This window comes from Leopardus geoffroyi, chromosome A3 (assembly GCF_018350155.1).
Source record: "Leopardus geoffroyi isolate Oge1 chromosome A3, O.geoffroyi_Oge1_pat1.0, whole genome shotgun sequence".
Taxonomy (NCBI): Eukaryota; Metazoa; Chordata; class Mammalia; order Carnivora; family Felidae; genus Leopardus; species Leopardus geoffroyi.
In genome coordinates, this window is record NC_059336.1 from 24,517,674 (window position 1) to 24,531,073 (window position 13,400).

Below are 13,400 nucleotides of genomic sequence, written 5' to 3' on the forward strand. Positions count from 1 at the left end.
CATGCCCCTTCTAGCTTTTTTCAAAACACATCAGCCCTGAGTCTCTTGTGTGTCTTCATACTCCCCCTCACTTTTGCTCAGACTATGTATTTGCCCCATCCACACCTACCCCAGCATCCCACACATCAGGCTCCTGACTGTTGTAATGCCATGTTTCTGCCCCCGAACCACAGGCCTCCACCATCCAATAGTTTACTCCACAGAGAGCATTCTCTGTGCCCAGCCTCCTTCCCCAAGTCCTCAACTTCTATTCAGTAGGCTCTGTTGTTTTCAAGTGTCAGATTTCTTTTGTGCTTTGCCCACGTTTCATTACCTGTGTTTTACACTTCCTAAGTTCTCCTTCCTCAAGAACATTGGTTTCAACTAGACTTATAGGGGTGCTCGTTTGGCAATATATACAAGTATCAAATCATTATGCTGTACACCTGAAACTTATACAATGTTATATGTCAGTTATATCTCAATAAAAAAGAAACATTGGTTTTCTTTAATGTGCTTGGATTTTCAAAGGGATTCATATGTGTCACTGAATGATACTCATTCATTCATTCATCAGGTGTGCCAGGCACTGTGCTAGGTGTTGGAGATTCAAAGTGAAGAGGGGTTTATTGCCCTTGAGAAACTCATAGACAAATGGGGAGAGAGAACAACATTAGCAAATTATTATAAAGACGGTATCAGTATTGAATGAGGTTATTGAATGAATTTAGAGAATGGACACTGGAATCATCTGAGTGGTTTTGTTACTTAAAATGATAATGTTACTTAACCTTCTGTTTCTGTATCTTGATTTCTTTACCTGTGAAAACAGAGCTTTCACAAGGTTATTGTGATGTTTACTGAAGGCTTTTATGTTGTTGTTGTTGTTGTTGTTGTTGTTGTTGTTGTTGTTGTTGTTTGAGTTCAGCACTGTTCTGAATACAGAGGAGAGGTGCCTGACACCTAGTAAGTGACCACTGTTAGCTGTAATCACTATTGTTATCATCTCTGCTTAGGCCTCATTAGAGAAAGTGACATTTTAATTGTCCACTGGGAATGGGTCTGCACTAGAAGGAGGGCAGGGAAGGATAGCTTGGGCAGAAGGAATAGGCTGAGAACAGACACAGGAATGAAAAGGCATGGTGTTTCAGAAATTAGGGAATGGTCCAGAGTAGCTGGAGGATGGGGTGGGTGTAGGAGAACAGTGAGAGGTGGTAAAGCTGGAGAAATAAAATAAGACCCAGATAGTGAAGGGCCTTGTTTGCCGTTGGAGTTTGGACTTAATCCAGTAGATGAAACAGAATCATCAGAAATGTTTAAAGAGAGGCCTGTCACAATCTAATCTGTTTTAGAAGGATCCTTCTGGTACTTCTCTGGAGGATTACATGGGAGGAGATTGGGGAGACCACTGGGGAGAAGGAAAAGGCTGCTGAAAACGTGTGGCAACAGATGATGAGAGCAGGAACTGCAGTGGTGGATGTTCCAGGGGTCAGTCAACAGGACATGACTGGTAGAAGGAGTATGGGCTTGGAGGGGTGAAGGGTCACTGCAGTAAGCAAGGAGATGTTGCTGCCACTTACTGGTAGAGAATAGCAGAAGGAACAGATTTTTCCTAACTATTGATTTCGTCTAAGGAAGGAAGAGTGCTTCTTCCCAATCCAGGGACCAAGTCTCTGAAACTCATGAGTCCATTCTATAATGCTATGAGCGCTTTCTTCTCTATTGGCCCTTATAGATAGTCAGCTGCTCCAGACAAGTAATTACTGAGCTCAGGCAATTAGGACAGGAGGTGACTGTTTATTTCACTCCCTGGTGTCTTCTGGGAGAGAGAGGGGTGAAAGTCACATGTTTGTTTTCACCACTTTTATAAGAATGGATGGAGTTGGAGCATTAGCCTCCCTCCTCTGGTAAGAGCCTGTTTCTCTTGCACCCCAGTCTCTATAGAAAGTCATGTTAAATTTAAAAGTTCTTTCCATTTTTTTTTCCTCCCTTAGCTGGTTTCCCACACAATGTCATTCAGATTTTGGCCAAGTCAGGGAATCTTGAGCCCAGTTTAGCTGTCAGACTCCAGAACAGCCCCTTCTCCACCACTGCCATCTCCCTATCTCAGAATTGACCTGGTTCTGGTTCTAGGTGTCTGTGGCTCAGCGGAAATGTGGGGGCCTCTGGTGGTGGCACAGCTTGGCTGGGCATGATCCTGTCCCTGCTCAGTCATGTTTACAAGCACCCTGGACACAGGACATCATGCCTGGCACTGATCAGCAATGCAAAATTCTGTCCTTGGTCTTTTATTTCCAGCTTCCTCCTTTTTCTGCCTTCCTTCCACTTTCTTTCAACCAGGAATTGTTCCTAGCTGATGAGTTTCTTTGGTTTGAGGTATGAAGCCCTCAAAGTTCTCTTCTCTCCACTCACTCTCCTGTAAAGTAGTCACATTTGTAACCCTCCTCTTCCAAGGTGGCTCTTAGATCAAGGAAATAGACTACTTTGGTGGGCAAAAAATCCTATGGATCATCTCCTTCTGTTTGTTTCTGGAGCTGGGTTGGGAGAGGGTAAAACTCCTGAGTGGAGTTACTGGTTACTCCTTTAATGAAACACCATTGAGAGGATATCTTATTTCCGGTAAACAGTTGACCCACACTAATGAGAGTGACCACAAGACCTGTCAGTAATGAAACATTATCATCACAAGATAACAGCCTTGAACTGTCAATCACTCTACTGATTTCTGGGCCACTTTGAAACCTCTGTTGCTAATTTGTGTTCTCTAGCTTTGGTTTTAGGGTACTCTGTTGTATAAAACATCTGAAAGAGAATAGCTATTTGGTTTTTTAAAAAAGAAATCAGTTTTTTCCTATGACATAAACAAAGGATGTTCATTATAGAAAACTTAGAGGGATGCCTGGGTGGCTCAGTCGGTTAAGTGTCCAACTACGGCTCAGCTCATGATCTCACAGTTCATGGGTTTGAGCCCCACGTTGGGCTCTGTGCTGACAGATTCTGTGTCTCCCTCTCTCTCTGCCCCTCCCTCACTCATGTTCTGTCTCTATCTCTCAAAAATAAATGAAACATTAAGAAAATTTCAAAAAAAGAAAACTTATAAAATACAGAGAAGCAAAAATTAAAAAAAAAATTAGTAATCCAACCACTGAGAAAAAAAACCACTGTGAACTTTGGGCCTCGTCTTTTAGTCTTTTTTTTTTTTTTTTTTAATTTACTTATGCATGTTTTTTTTTTTTTTTAAGTTTATTTATTTATTTTGAGAGAGAGAGTGCATACAAGGGAGGGGCAGAGAGAGAGGGAGAGAGAGAATCCCAAGCAGGCCCCGTGCTATTCATGCAGAGCCTGACACAGGGCTTGAACCCATGAATTGAGAGATCATGACCTGAGCCAAAATCAAGAGTCAGACGCTTAACTGACTGAGCCACTCAGGCATACCCTGCATGTTTTCTTTTAAATGAGATCATAGTGTATATCTCTTTTATAACTTTCAATTAATAGGATGTTATAAATATCCTTCCATGTCATTGCAAATTTGTTGTAACATCATGTTTAATAATTCCATAGTGGGCCATTTTATGTAGGAAATGGGGAAATTATTAATAAAAATTAATATACTTTAATGATAAACACATGACCTGAAGATAGTCCATAAGGAAAGGGTATTGTAAAATAGGGATAGGTTTCATAGCTCTGAATTGCTTAAGCAATGATTGTGGACTTAGTTGATAAGTTAAATTGGACATAGATATTAATAGACTTGATCCCTTTATTCAGTCTGAAAATTTTACAGGAAACATACTTGAGGGGTCTCAGGTTGCTAAAGGTAAATGGTTTTGAGTTCTTAGGTTTCCTTTCATGGGAAATCAATCTGTGAGTTTGCATAGCACCTTGTGTACCAGGAGATATTTGACAAGAGCTTATTTGACCAGTAACAGAAAGTTTCTTGCTTTTGGGACTTGCTGAGTCTAACTAATCCTGATTGATAAAGCTGGATTCTTTCTTTTTTTTTTTTTTTTTTTTTTTCCTTTTACAGGTAGTGCCTTCCTCAGTGCTATTTTTCTTGCCTTAGCAACATACCAGTCTCTGTACCCACTCACCTTGTTTGTTCCAGGACTCCTCTATCTCCTCCAGGTAAGCACTTGCTGGTCAGAAGCCAACACTCAAGTGACATTTAATACATGGCCCAGTCACTGCCTGGGGCAATGAAGGGCATGGCTCAATAAAGGCAATGGGACTGGGTCCCTGTCTCACATGTACTTGCTTCTACTTGAAAACACAAACAAAGAAACTTGACTAACTTTAAACAAAATGGGCGTAGTGACCATTAAGTTCTAATTATGCATAACATTGCAAATGTTTAAGTGTATTTCATTTTATGTGTGTGTAGTTGGAATCTACCAACCATCTTGCATTTTCCTTCTCTCATCTAATATTCATAGACCCCTCTCTAAGCTCATTTTTAAAAAACTTTTGTGTATAACAACACTCATCATGTAAGGTTCTTGTAGGAATTAAACATTGTGGGTGTACGTAATGCAATCCTGGGACCATGGTGAGTGATCAATAAATATTAATTGAAGAATACAGATTGCTGACATTTACTGAGAACTTACTATGTCTGACACTATACTGAGCACTCTGCAGGCATCATTTCATTTCAACCTCATAAGAACTTTTGATGTAGGTCATAGTGTTAGCCATGTATTAGTCTATTATTAGCCATAATACATCCATGAATTGCAGCTGGAATATTGGCCGGCATAGTTACTTGCCTAAGGTGACATGGCCAGCAAGTGACAGTGCTGAGATATGAACTCAAGCATCCCGATGCAAGAACTTGCCCTCTGACTGTCTGCCTTTTCCACACCAATGAGAATACACATATTTCCTCAAGAGCAAGTAACCATTTTCAGGTCCTGCATGGTCCAAATCCATTTTTAGAAGAGAAACATTTCTTGAAAGTGTACAGAGGACAGTGCCACAATTCAAACCAAGAAATATCTGATTGCAGAGCCTTTGTTCTCAATTATAAACACTGTTGCTGGGGTGCCTAGGTGGCTCAGTCAGTTAAGTGTCCTATTCTTGATTTCAGCTCAAGTCATGATGATCTTATGGTTCATGAGTTTGAGCCCCATATTGGGCTCTGTGCTGATGGGGCAAAGCCTGCTTGGGATTCTCTCTCCTCCTCTCTTTCTGCCCCACACCCTCTCTCTCTCAAAATAAATAAATCAACTTAAAAAAAAAAGCACTGTTGCTAAAATTGAGTGTATACCTCCATTTATTGGAATAGGTTATATGCTTGTCATTTTAAATGACTTCATAATATGTCTTTGTCTTGATGTACACAGTGATTCATGATTAGCTTGGTCTTCATCCTGTTTAGGGAATTTGAGATATGCCCTGGTTGTCATTGATATAAATAGTATAGAAAGTTAGTTTTCTTTAAGTTATTTCCTTAAAGTATGTACCTCCAGGTGACTCATTGGACCCAAAGGTGTGAGAATTTTCATAGTCCTTATTACGCAAGACCAGAGTGTTCACCAAAAAGCTTGAGCCCATTTGTAGTGCCACCAAAAGTGTCTAGAGTGAACCACGGGCGCCTGGCTGGCTCAGTTGGTAGAGCATTCAACTCTTGATCTTGAGGTTGGAAGTTTGAGCCCCATGTTGCATGTAGAGATTACTTTAAAATAAAATCTTTAAAAACAATAAAATAAAGTGTAGTGAACCATTTCCTCCCAGGCTGCCAGCACTGGCTTTTCAAATTTGGGTTATGGTTGCTAGTCTAATAGATGTATCATTGCACTGTGAAGTTATTTTGCTTTGATTCTCTTTCTAGATTCTTGTTGAATCCAAGAATTTTTCCACATAATAGTATGCTGTTTGCGTTTCCTTTATTACTTCATACTTACATTTCATTCTTTAGAAAGTCTGAGCACTAGGAGAAATGGATACAACCATGTGGGCTCAATTCCACAGCCCTGGGATCATGACTGGAGCCAAAATCAAAAGTTGGATACTCAACCAACTGAGCCACCTAGGTGCCCCAGTGAAGCTTTTTTTTACAATCTGTGATTGAAACAACTAATGGACCTTCTAGAATGATTTGTGTGAACTGCTCTGTGCTTGCTTGCTAGTGAATATTTGTTTAATAAATGTTAAGTATGCCAGAATCTGGGCTGGAACTTGTTTTCTATGCAGCAAGATTGTAGAGTGGGAGCTAGCCTTCATCCACCTCAGACTTCTTTCAAGGCAACTGTTGAAGAACCTGAATTGCGTACTTTAAAATAGTTAAACATGTGGTGTGTGAATTTCACCTCAAAAAAGAAAAATCTAATACTAATATTAGCTTTTTGCTACAATTTTTCTAGCTTTGACCATGGGGGGCTCTTTCAGATTGGCTTTTGTGTTTTTTGACTAGCCTTGTCTTCTTGAGCTTTTCTTTCCTTTCTTTCTGGTGCCACAAGATGTTCCAGGTTCATCTTGTATTTTCCCTGCTCAAGCCCTGGAATCAATTCTTCAAGGACTCTTGGTTGCTTTTATTGGTGAAAGTTATTGAGAAACTGAGGATTATAGGTCTGCTTATTGTTATCTGGGCGGCATTGCTTCTAACAGACAGCTGTGAAATACATGTATGTATACTAACCCCGCCCCTACATCTGTAATTCTTTTTCTCCTTATCTCTTCATACTGATACCTGTTTATACTGATACCAATGAGTCCAGTGTGACACCAAAGGGTTCACTTTAGTCTCTCCCTTTTCCTTGTGTATAATTTTTCTCTAATGGTTGGAAGCCCAACTTTCATTATCTGCAGTATATTTGCTAATATGTTCAGTTCTAAAATCAACATAAAGTGGTTCTAGAATTTCTGTGAGAAATACCCAGGTCAGAAATATATGTACTGGGTCGCCTGGCTGGCTCTGTCGGTGGAGCATGTGACTCTTGATCTTGGAGTGATGAGTTTGAGCCCCACTTTGGATGTAGAGATTACTTAAATAAATAAATAAATCTTTTTTAAAAAAAGAAATATATCTACTGACTTGGTTATAACACGTATGTGTAGTTCTTTTTGTCTTTAGCATTACAGAATTCTGTCAGGTTACTGTTTCTCAAAGTCACTCAGGTTAGTTTTCTTCTCCCATGTAACCCTTCAATGTAGGTATCTTATTAATTTGACATATAGTTAGGCTCATTTATTACTGCTTGTATTAATTTTGGATTTCCCCTACACCTTGGTCGATTTTAGTTTTTTGGTTTTTGGGGGGGTATGTGAAGAGACTAAGAAATATTGCTGTGGTTCTAAGAATCAGCTATACAAAAAACATATTCAGAGAAGTATTACCCTGCCCTCATCCCTGCTATCTTGTTCTTTTCTTTTTCCTTCTTCCTCTGTCACCCCAAGTAACTGTTTTTAGTTTCTGGTTTATCCTTCTTGTATTTCTTTTGCACAAATGAGCAGACACATGTGTATTTCCTTCTTTCGCATATGAAGGATAGCATACTCTAGGTACTCTTTTGTGCTTTGCTTTTTTTACTATTATTTCCTGGAAGTCACTGTATATTGATACATAGAGATCTTCTTTTTTGCAGCAGCATAGGACTTCATTGTATGGACGTACCATAGTTTCTTCAACTTTTCTCCTTTGTATGGGAATTTAGATTGTTTCCAGTATTTTGCTATCATAGTTAATGCTTTAATGAGTAACCTTGCGTATATGTATTTTCGTGTTGTTGGAGGGATATCTTCAAGGTAGATTTCTAGAAATAGAATTACTGGATCCAAAGGTAAGTATATATGTAGTTTTTTTTTTTTTTTTAGGTCTTTTTAAATTTCCCTCCATAAGGATTGTACAATTTTTGTATTCTTATGTATGACATAAGAATGTATGACATTGCCTATTTTTCCACAGCCTTGCTAATAGAATGTGTTGTCACATTAAAAAATCTTTGCCAGTCTGATTCTGAGAAATGGTATCTCAGTGTTGTTTTAATTTGCATTTTTTAAAATATGAGTGAGTTTGAACATTTTTTCATATTTGTGGATTGTCTATTCATTTTTTCTGCTCATTTTCCTGTTGTACTTTGATCTATTTTCTCTCCATTTTGAAGAATCCTTTATATATTAGAAGTATTATTAACCCTTTGCAAATATTTTCTTCTAGTTTTTCATTTGTCTTTTGACTTATTTATGGTGTTTTTCTTTTAACAGCTTTTATTGTTTATCAAGATATAGTTTACATAGCAAACAATTGACCTATTTAAAGTATACAATTCAGTGATTTTTAGTATATTCACAGAGTTGTGTAGCCATTACCACAATCAATTCTACAACATTTTTATAACCCAGAAAGAAACCCTATGCCCATTAAGTCACTCTCTGTTTTTCCCCAGTTCCCCTTTCCCCTCTAGCTCTAAGCAACCAGTATTCCGCTTTTTGCCTTTATATGCTGTCCTGGACATTTCATATAAATAGAATCATACAATATGTGGTCTTTTGTGACTGATTTATTTCACTTAGCATGATGTTTTCAAGGTTCATCTCTGTTGTGGCATGTATTAGTACTTCATTCCTTGCATGTTTATATTTCCATATAAACTTTAATCTTGTATAATTCCATAAAATAGCTTGTTGGCATTTTTACTGGGATTGCATTATTGCATTGAATTAATGAATTTTTTATGTTTCAAATTTTTATTTAAATCTAGTTAGTTAACATATAGTATAATATTGATTTCAGGAGTAGAATTTAGTGATTCATCACAAACATGAAACACCAGTGCTCATAACAACAAGTACCCTCCTTAATACCCATCATCCATTTAGCCTATCCCCCACCCACCTCTCCTCCAGCAACCCTTAGTTTGTTCTCTGTAGTTAAGAGTCTCTTGGGGCGCCTCGGTGGCTCATTTAAGCATCCAACTTTGGCTCAGGTCATGATCTCATGGCTCGTGAGTTGGAGCCTCATATCGGGCTCTGTGCTGACATCTGGAGCCTGCTTCAGATTCTGTCTCCTCTCTCTGCCTCTCCCTCGCTCATGCTCTCCCTCTCTCAAAAATAAATAAACATTAAAAAAAAAAAAAAGGAGTCTCTTATGGTTTGCCTCCCGCCTCTTTTTTCTTCCTTCCCCTATGTTCATCTTGTTTTATTTCTTAAATTCCACACATGAGTGAAATCATATGGTATTTGTCTTTCTCTGACTCACTTATTTTGCTTTGCATAATACACGCTAGATCCATTCACGTCATTGCATATGGCAAGACTTCATTCTTTTTGATGGCTGAGTAATATGATTTATTTTTAAACTGTTTGTGATACATATATTAATAGCTTTTCTTACATTGCATTAACCTTGATTTTTGAATATGTCCAACCTAGTTATAACCCAATTTTATCATATATTGCTGAATTATATTAGGTAATACTTCATTTAGTATTTTTGTATTCGTGTTGGTAAATGGTTTTGGTATCAAGTTTATGATATTTGCTGTGAAAGAATTAATGTAAGATTAGAATCACCTTGAATGTTGGTAGAACTTTCCTGTAAAACTGGCTGGGCCTGCTCTTTTTTTTTTTTTTTCTTCCAAGTTTTTATTTAAATTCAAGTTAATTATCATATAGTGCAGTATTGGTTTCAGGAGTAGAATTTAGTGATTCATCACTTACATATAACACCCAGTGTTCATCACAAGTGCCCTCCTTAATGCCCATCACCCATTTAGCCCATCACCTCACCCAGTTTCCCTCCAGCAACCCTCAGTTTGTTCTCTATAGTTGAGGGTTTTTCATGGTTTGCCTCCCTCTGTTTTTACCTTGTTTTATTTTTCCTTCCCTTTCCCTGTGTTCATCTGTTTTGTTTCTTAAATTCCACATATGAGTAAAATCATATGGTATTTGTCTTTCTCTGCCTGACTTATTTTGCTTAGGGCCTACTCTTTATGGGAAAATTTTTCATTACTAATTCAGTTTCTTAAATGCTTATAGGACCATTCAAATTTTGTTTCTTCTTGAATTAGTTTTTCCCTAATTTTTTCATGCTTTAGAAAAGTTGAAAGACTAGTATAATAAGTACCTTTTATTTAGATTACCCAGTTACCATTTTGCCACATTTTCTGTATCTATCTGGATATACAGATTTTTTTTCTTTTTTTCTTTTTTTCCCTGACTCATTCTCAAAGAAGTTACAAATTTATTAAAAGTGTGCTCTTCAGGGGCACCTGGGTGGCTCAGTTGGTTAAGTGTCCAACCCTTGAATTGGCTGAGGTCATGATCTCATGGTTTGTGGGATTGAGCCCTGTGTCAGGCTCAGTGCTGCAGTGAAGCCTACTTGGGATTCTCTTTCTCTCTGCACCTCCCCTCCCCCCCCCCCCAGCCCAATAAATAAATAAACTTTTTTAAACCTTTAAAAAGAAAATGTGTTATTCATATTTCCTACTTGCTTCCTGATTGTTGTGTCTGTGATCTATCAGTTATCTACTGATGATGGTTATGTCCGTTTTTCCTTTGTAGCCCTGTCCATGTTTGTTGTATATATTTGAGACTGTGTTATTAGGTACATACAGGTTTAAAGCTGTTACATCTTTCTGATGAATTGCACCTTTTATCATTATGAAACATCTTAATTTCTGTAATACTTTTTACATCAAAGTTTATTTTATCTGGTAATAGTATAATTAAACTTGTTTTCTTTTGGTTAGGGTTTAACACAAGGAAATCCTTTTCAGTCCTTTGATTTTCCATTTTTCTGTGTCCTGTGCTTTGCAGAAGGGATCTTGAAGTTTAAGCTGATAACTTCTTTCTGTCCTTGACATCCCTAAATGTACCATTTTGCCCTCTCTCCTAGCGGCAGTATATACCTGTGAAAGTGAAGAGCAAAGCTTTCTGGATCTTCTCTTGGGAGTATGCCATGATGTACGTGGGAAGCCTAGTGGTAATCATTTGCCTCTCCTTCTTCCTTCTCAGCTCCTGGGACTTCATCCCTGCAGTATATGGCTTCATGTAAGTAATGACTTCATTAGAAAACTCTGGAAGCTAATTTGTTTTTCACAACTCCAGGTGGAATCAGAGGGTGCGCAACCACAGGGAGCATCAAGATACAGGGGTCCTTAAACTTCAGTGTGCACCAGAAACACCTGCAGGGCTTATTAACACCCAGATTTCTGGGCTCCGCCCCTAGAGGTTTTGATTAAGTAAATTTGGGATAGGAACCAAGAATTTACATTTCTAACAAGTTTTCAGGTGATGCTGATGCTGCTGGTCCAGGGAAGAGCAGACTTTGAGAACCACAGGTCTAGTGCGTACCTTTGATCCTGTGAGATTAAAGAGCACTCTTTAGGAACATCTGAAGCAACTGCCTGGAAGGGTTTGGCTCAGTCCCAAACAGGAATGGATATATTCCTCTACTGCAAGAGGGTCTCTGACAGTTTTAAAATAAAGCCACCTCCCACGTGTCAAACTTTTAGAGAAAATAAAAATGGAGTATGAATTCTGCAGACGTTTCCCAGTACTCTCTGTGTGGTATGCTGAGGAGGACAGGAAGGTCGCTGCTCAAGCCTCAGGGACCTCACAGCCCATTGAGGTGATAGACAGTTAAATCTGTCAGGGTGGGGAGGGGATCTGGAGGGGCAGACTCCCCTTTGGAATTCTGGACTGCTGATTTGTGTTAAATCCTGGCTGTGCATAACTTGTAGCTCTTCATGCTGAGCTTTAAGTAAGAGTTTGTAATGCCGGTGAAAAGCTTTTCCTGGTTTTTGCTGGCCCACAGGATTGTGTTCTTTACCTCATTTCACAGAAAAGGAAATGTAGTCACAGCAGGAGGCAAAGAATTGCCCTGAGTGGAGGCCTTGGTCAGTGTACTCTGACCATGAGCCATTGCCTATTTCTTCCTTCTTCATGCTCCACTTACTGCCCTTTTAAAATCGTGAATTGACATCAGTTCCAATTCTGTGTTTTTGAAAATAAGACATATAATGTAAATTTTTAGAAGAGCCAGATTTGCAACCAATCTTTATCTAATAGAACTAGACAAAAAGTTTTCCAGTGAAACCCTTATTTCTCAAATGAGATCCGGGATCCTAGCTGGAACCTGCCAGTGCTTCCTCAAGACCCCAGAAGTCACTGCAGTGTCAGGCACTCAGTCTCTGGCTCCTGTTGTCAGGATGTGGAGCAAGAATGGGGAGCAGCAGGATCTTTGAGCTCGCTCCTCTGGGCAAGTCTTTGGAATGCCCCAAATAGATACTGTCTGTTTGAAACCCATTCCTCTCTTGTATATCCTGGGTATCTCCTAAATTTAAACATATATATTTTAGGCAGTAAAAGAGGGGCTGGTCTTTTGACTTCTAGCCCAAATCCTGCCTCATTTCAGATCTTTGATGCATGCCAGAATTTGGTTTAGTTGATATTTGTTATGGGTTATCATTCTCTGTTTCTCTGCCTCTTGTTTTTATTAATTACCTATATCCAGGGTGCCTGTAGGGCCCCTCACATCCTGATAACTGTGGGGACAGAGTCATCTTTGGCTGCCCAGTAGTGGCCAAATTCTTTAGGAGAAAACCAGGTCAAGGCAGACCATTTAAAATTTGGCTCTCTTTTTTTCTCCCTCTTTGTTTTCTTCATTCCAGACTTTCTGTTCCAGATCTCACTCCAAACATCGGTCTTTTTTGGTACTTCTTCGCGGAGATGTTTGAGCACTTCAGCCTCTTCTTTGTATGTGTGTTTCAGATCAACGTCTTCTTCTACACCATTCCCTTAGCCATAAAGCTAAAGTAAGTGGTTGGACCTGCTGTTTCTTTGTCTGCAGAGCCATTTGTAGTCTTACAGGCACCTTTCAAACTAGGAGTATCCTCTCTCAGGTTTATGCCATCTTTCTCCAGGGAACCCTACCTTTAATGGCCTCAGGTGCCAGTAGCCATAGCCAGCAATTGAGTCACACGTGAGTGCAGGCTGCAGGGAGCACCCTGATATTTCCCCTAGCTTCACTTTGAGCCCACAGTGCTACTGAACCCACTTGCTATTTTGGATAGAGGAAGGGTTTGGAGTTATAAAGGGTCTTTAGAAAAAGTGCATCTTATTGGGCGTCCTCCATGAGTAGCCCAGTGACAATGGAGACTCAGGACGTGTTAGTTGGGAGGTTGGCCACCTGCAGCTCTGTTTAATCTTCTGATCAATTTCCTTTAAGACTTGTCTCTTCTGCAGCATAAGAAAACTAACATGTATTGAGCCTGGCTCCATCCCAGCCCTTTTTAGGTTTTCTGAAATGTATTTATACCTGACCCTTCTGGCATCTCTTGGAAGTAGGCATCATTTTATTATCATTACGCCCATTTTATAGTTGAGGAAATGGACATTCAGAGAAGTGGAGTGATTTTCCCAGAGTCACACAGCTAGTAAGTAGTGGAGCTGAGATTCAGACCAAAGTTTGTCTC

General features: G+C 39.2%; 1 protein-coding gene across 2 annotated transcripts in view; it reads left to right on the forward strand.

Moving 5' to 3' along the window:
• PIGU (phosphatidylinositol glycan anchor biosynthesis class U) overlaps positions 1-13,400 on the forward strand; it is an 83,540-nt gene that overhangs the window by 46,659 nt on the left and 23,481 nt on the right. For both annotated transcript variants that reach the window (XM_045443676.1, XM_045443677.1), the window contains 3 exons: positions 4,013-4,110; positions 10,820-10,974; positions 12,597-12,740. In XM_045443676.1, coding sequence (XP_045299632.1) covers positions 4,013-4,110; positions 10,820-10,974; positions 12,597-12,740 — 397 coding nt within the window. The remainder of the gene's footprint in view (positions 1-4,012; positions 4,111-10,819; positions 10,975-12,596; positions 12,741-13,400) is intronic.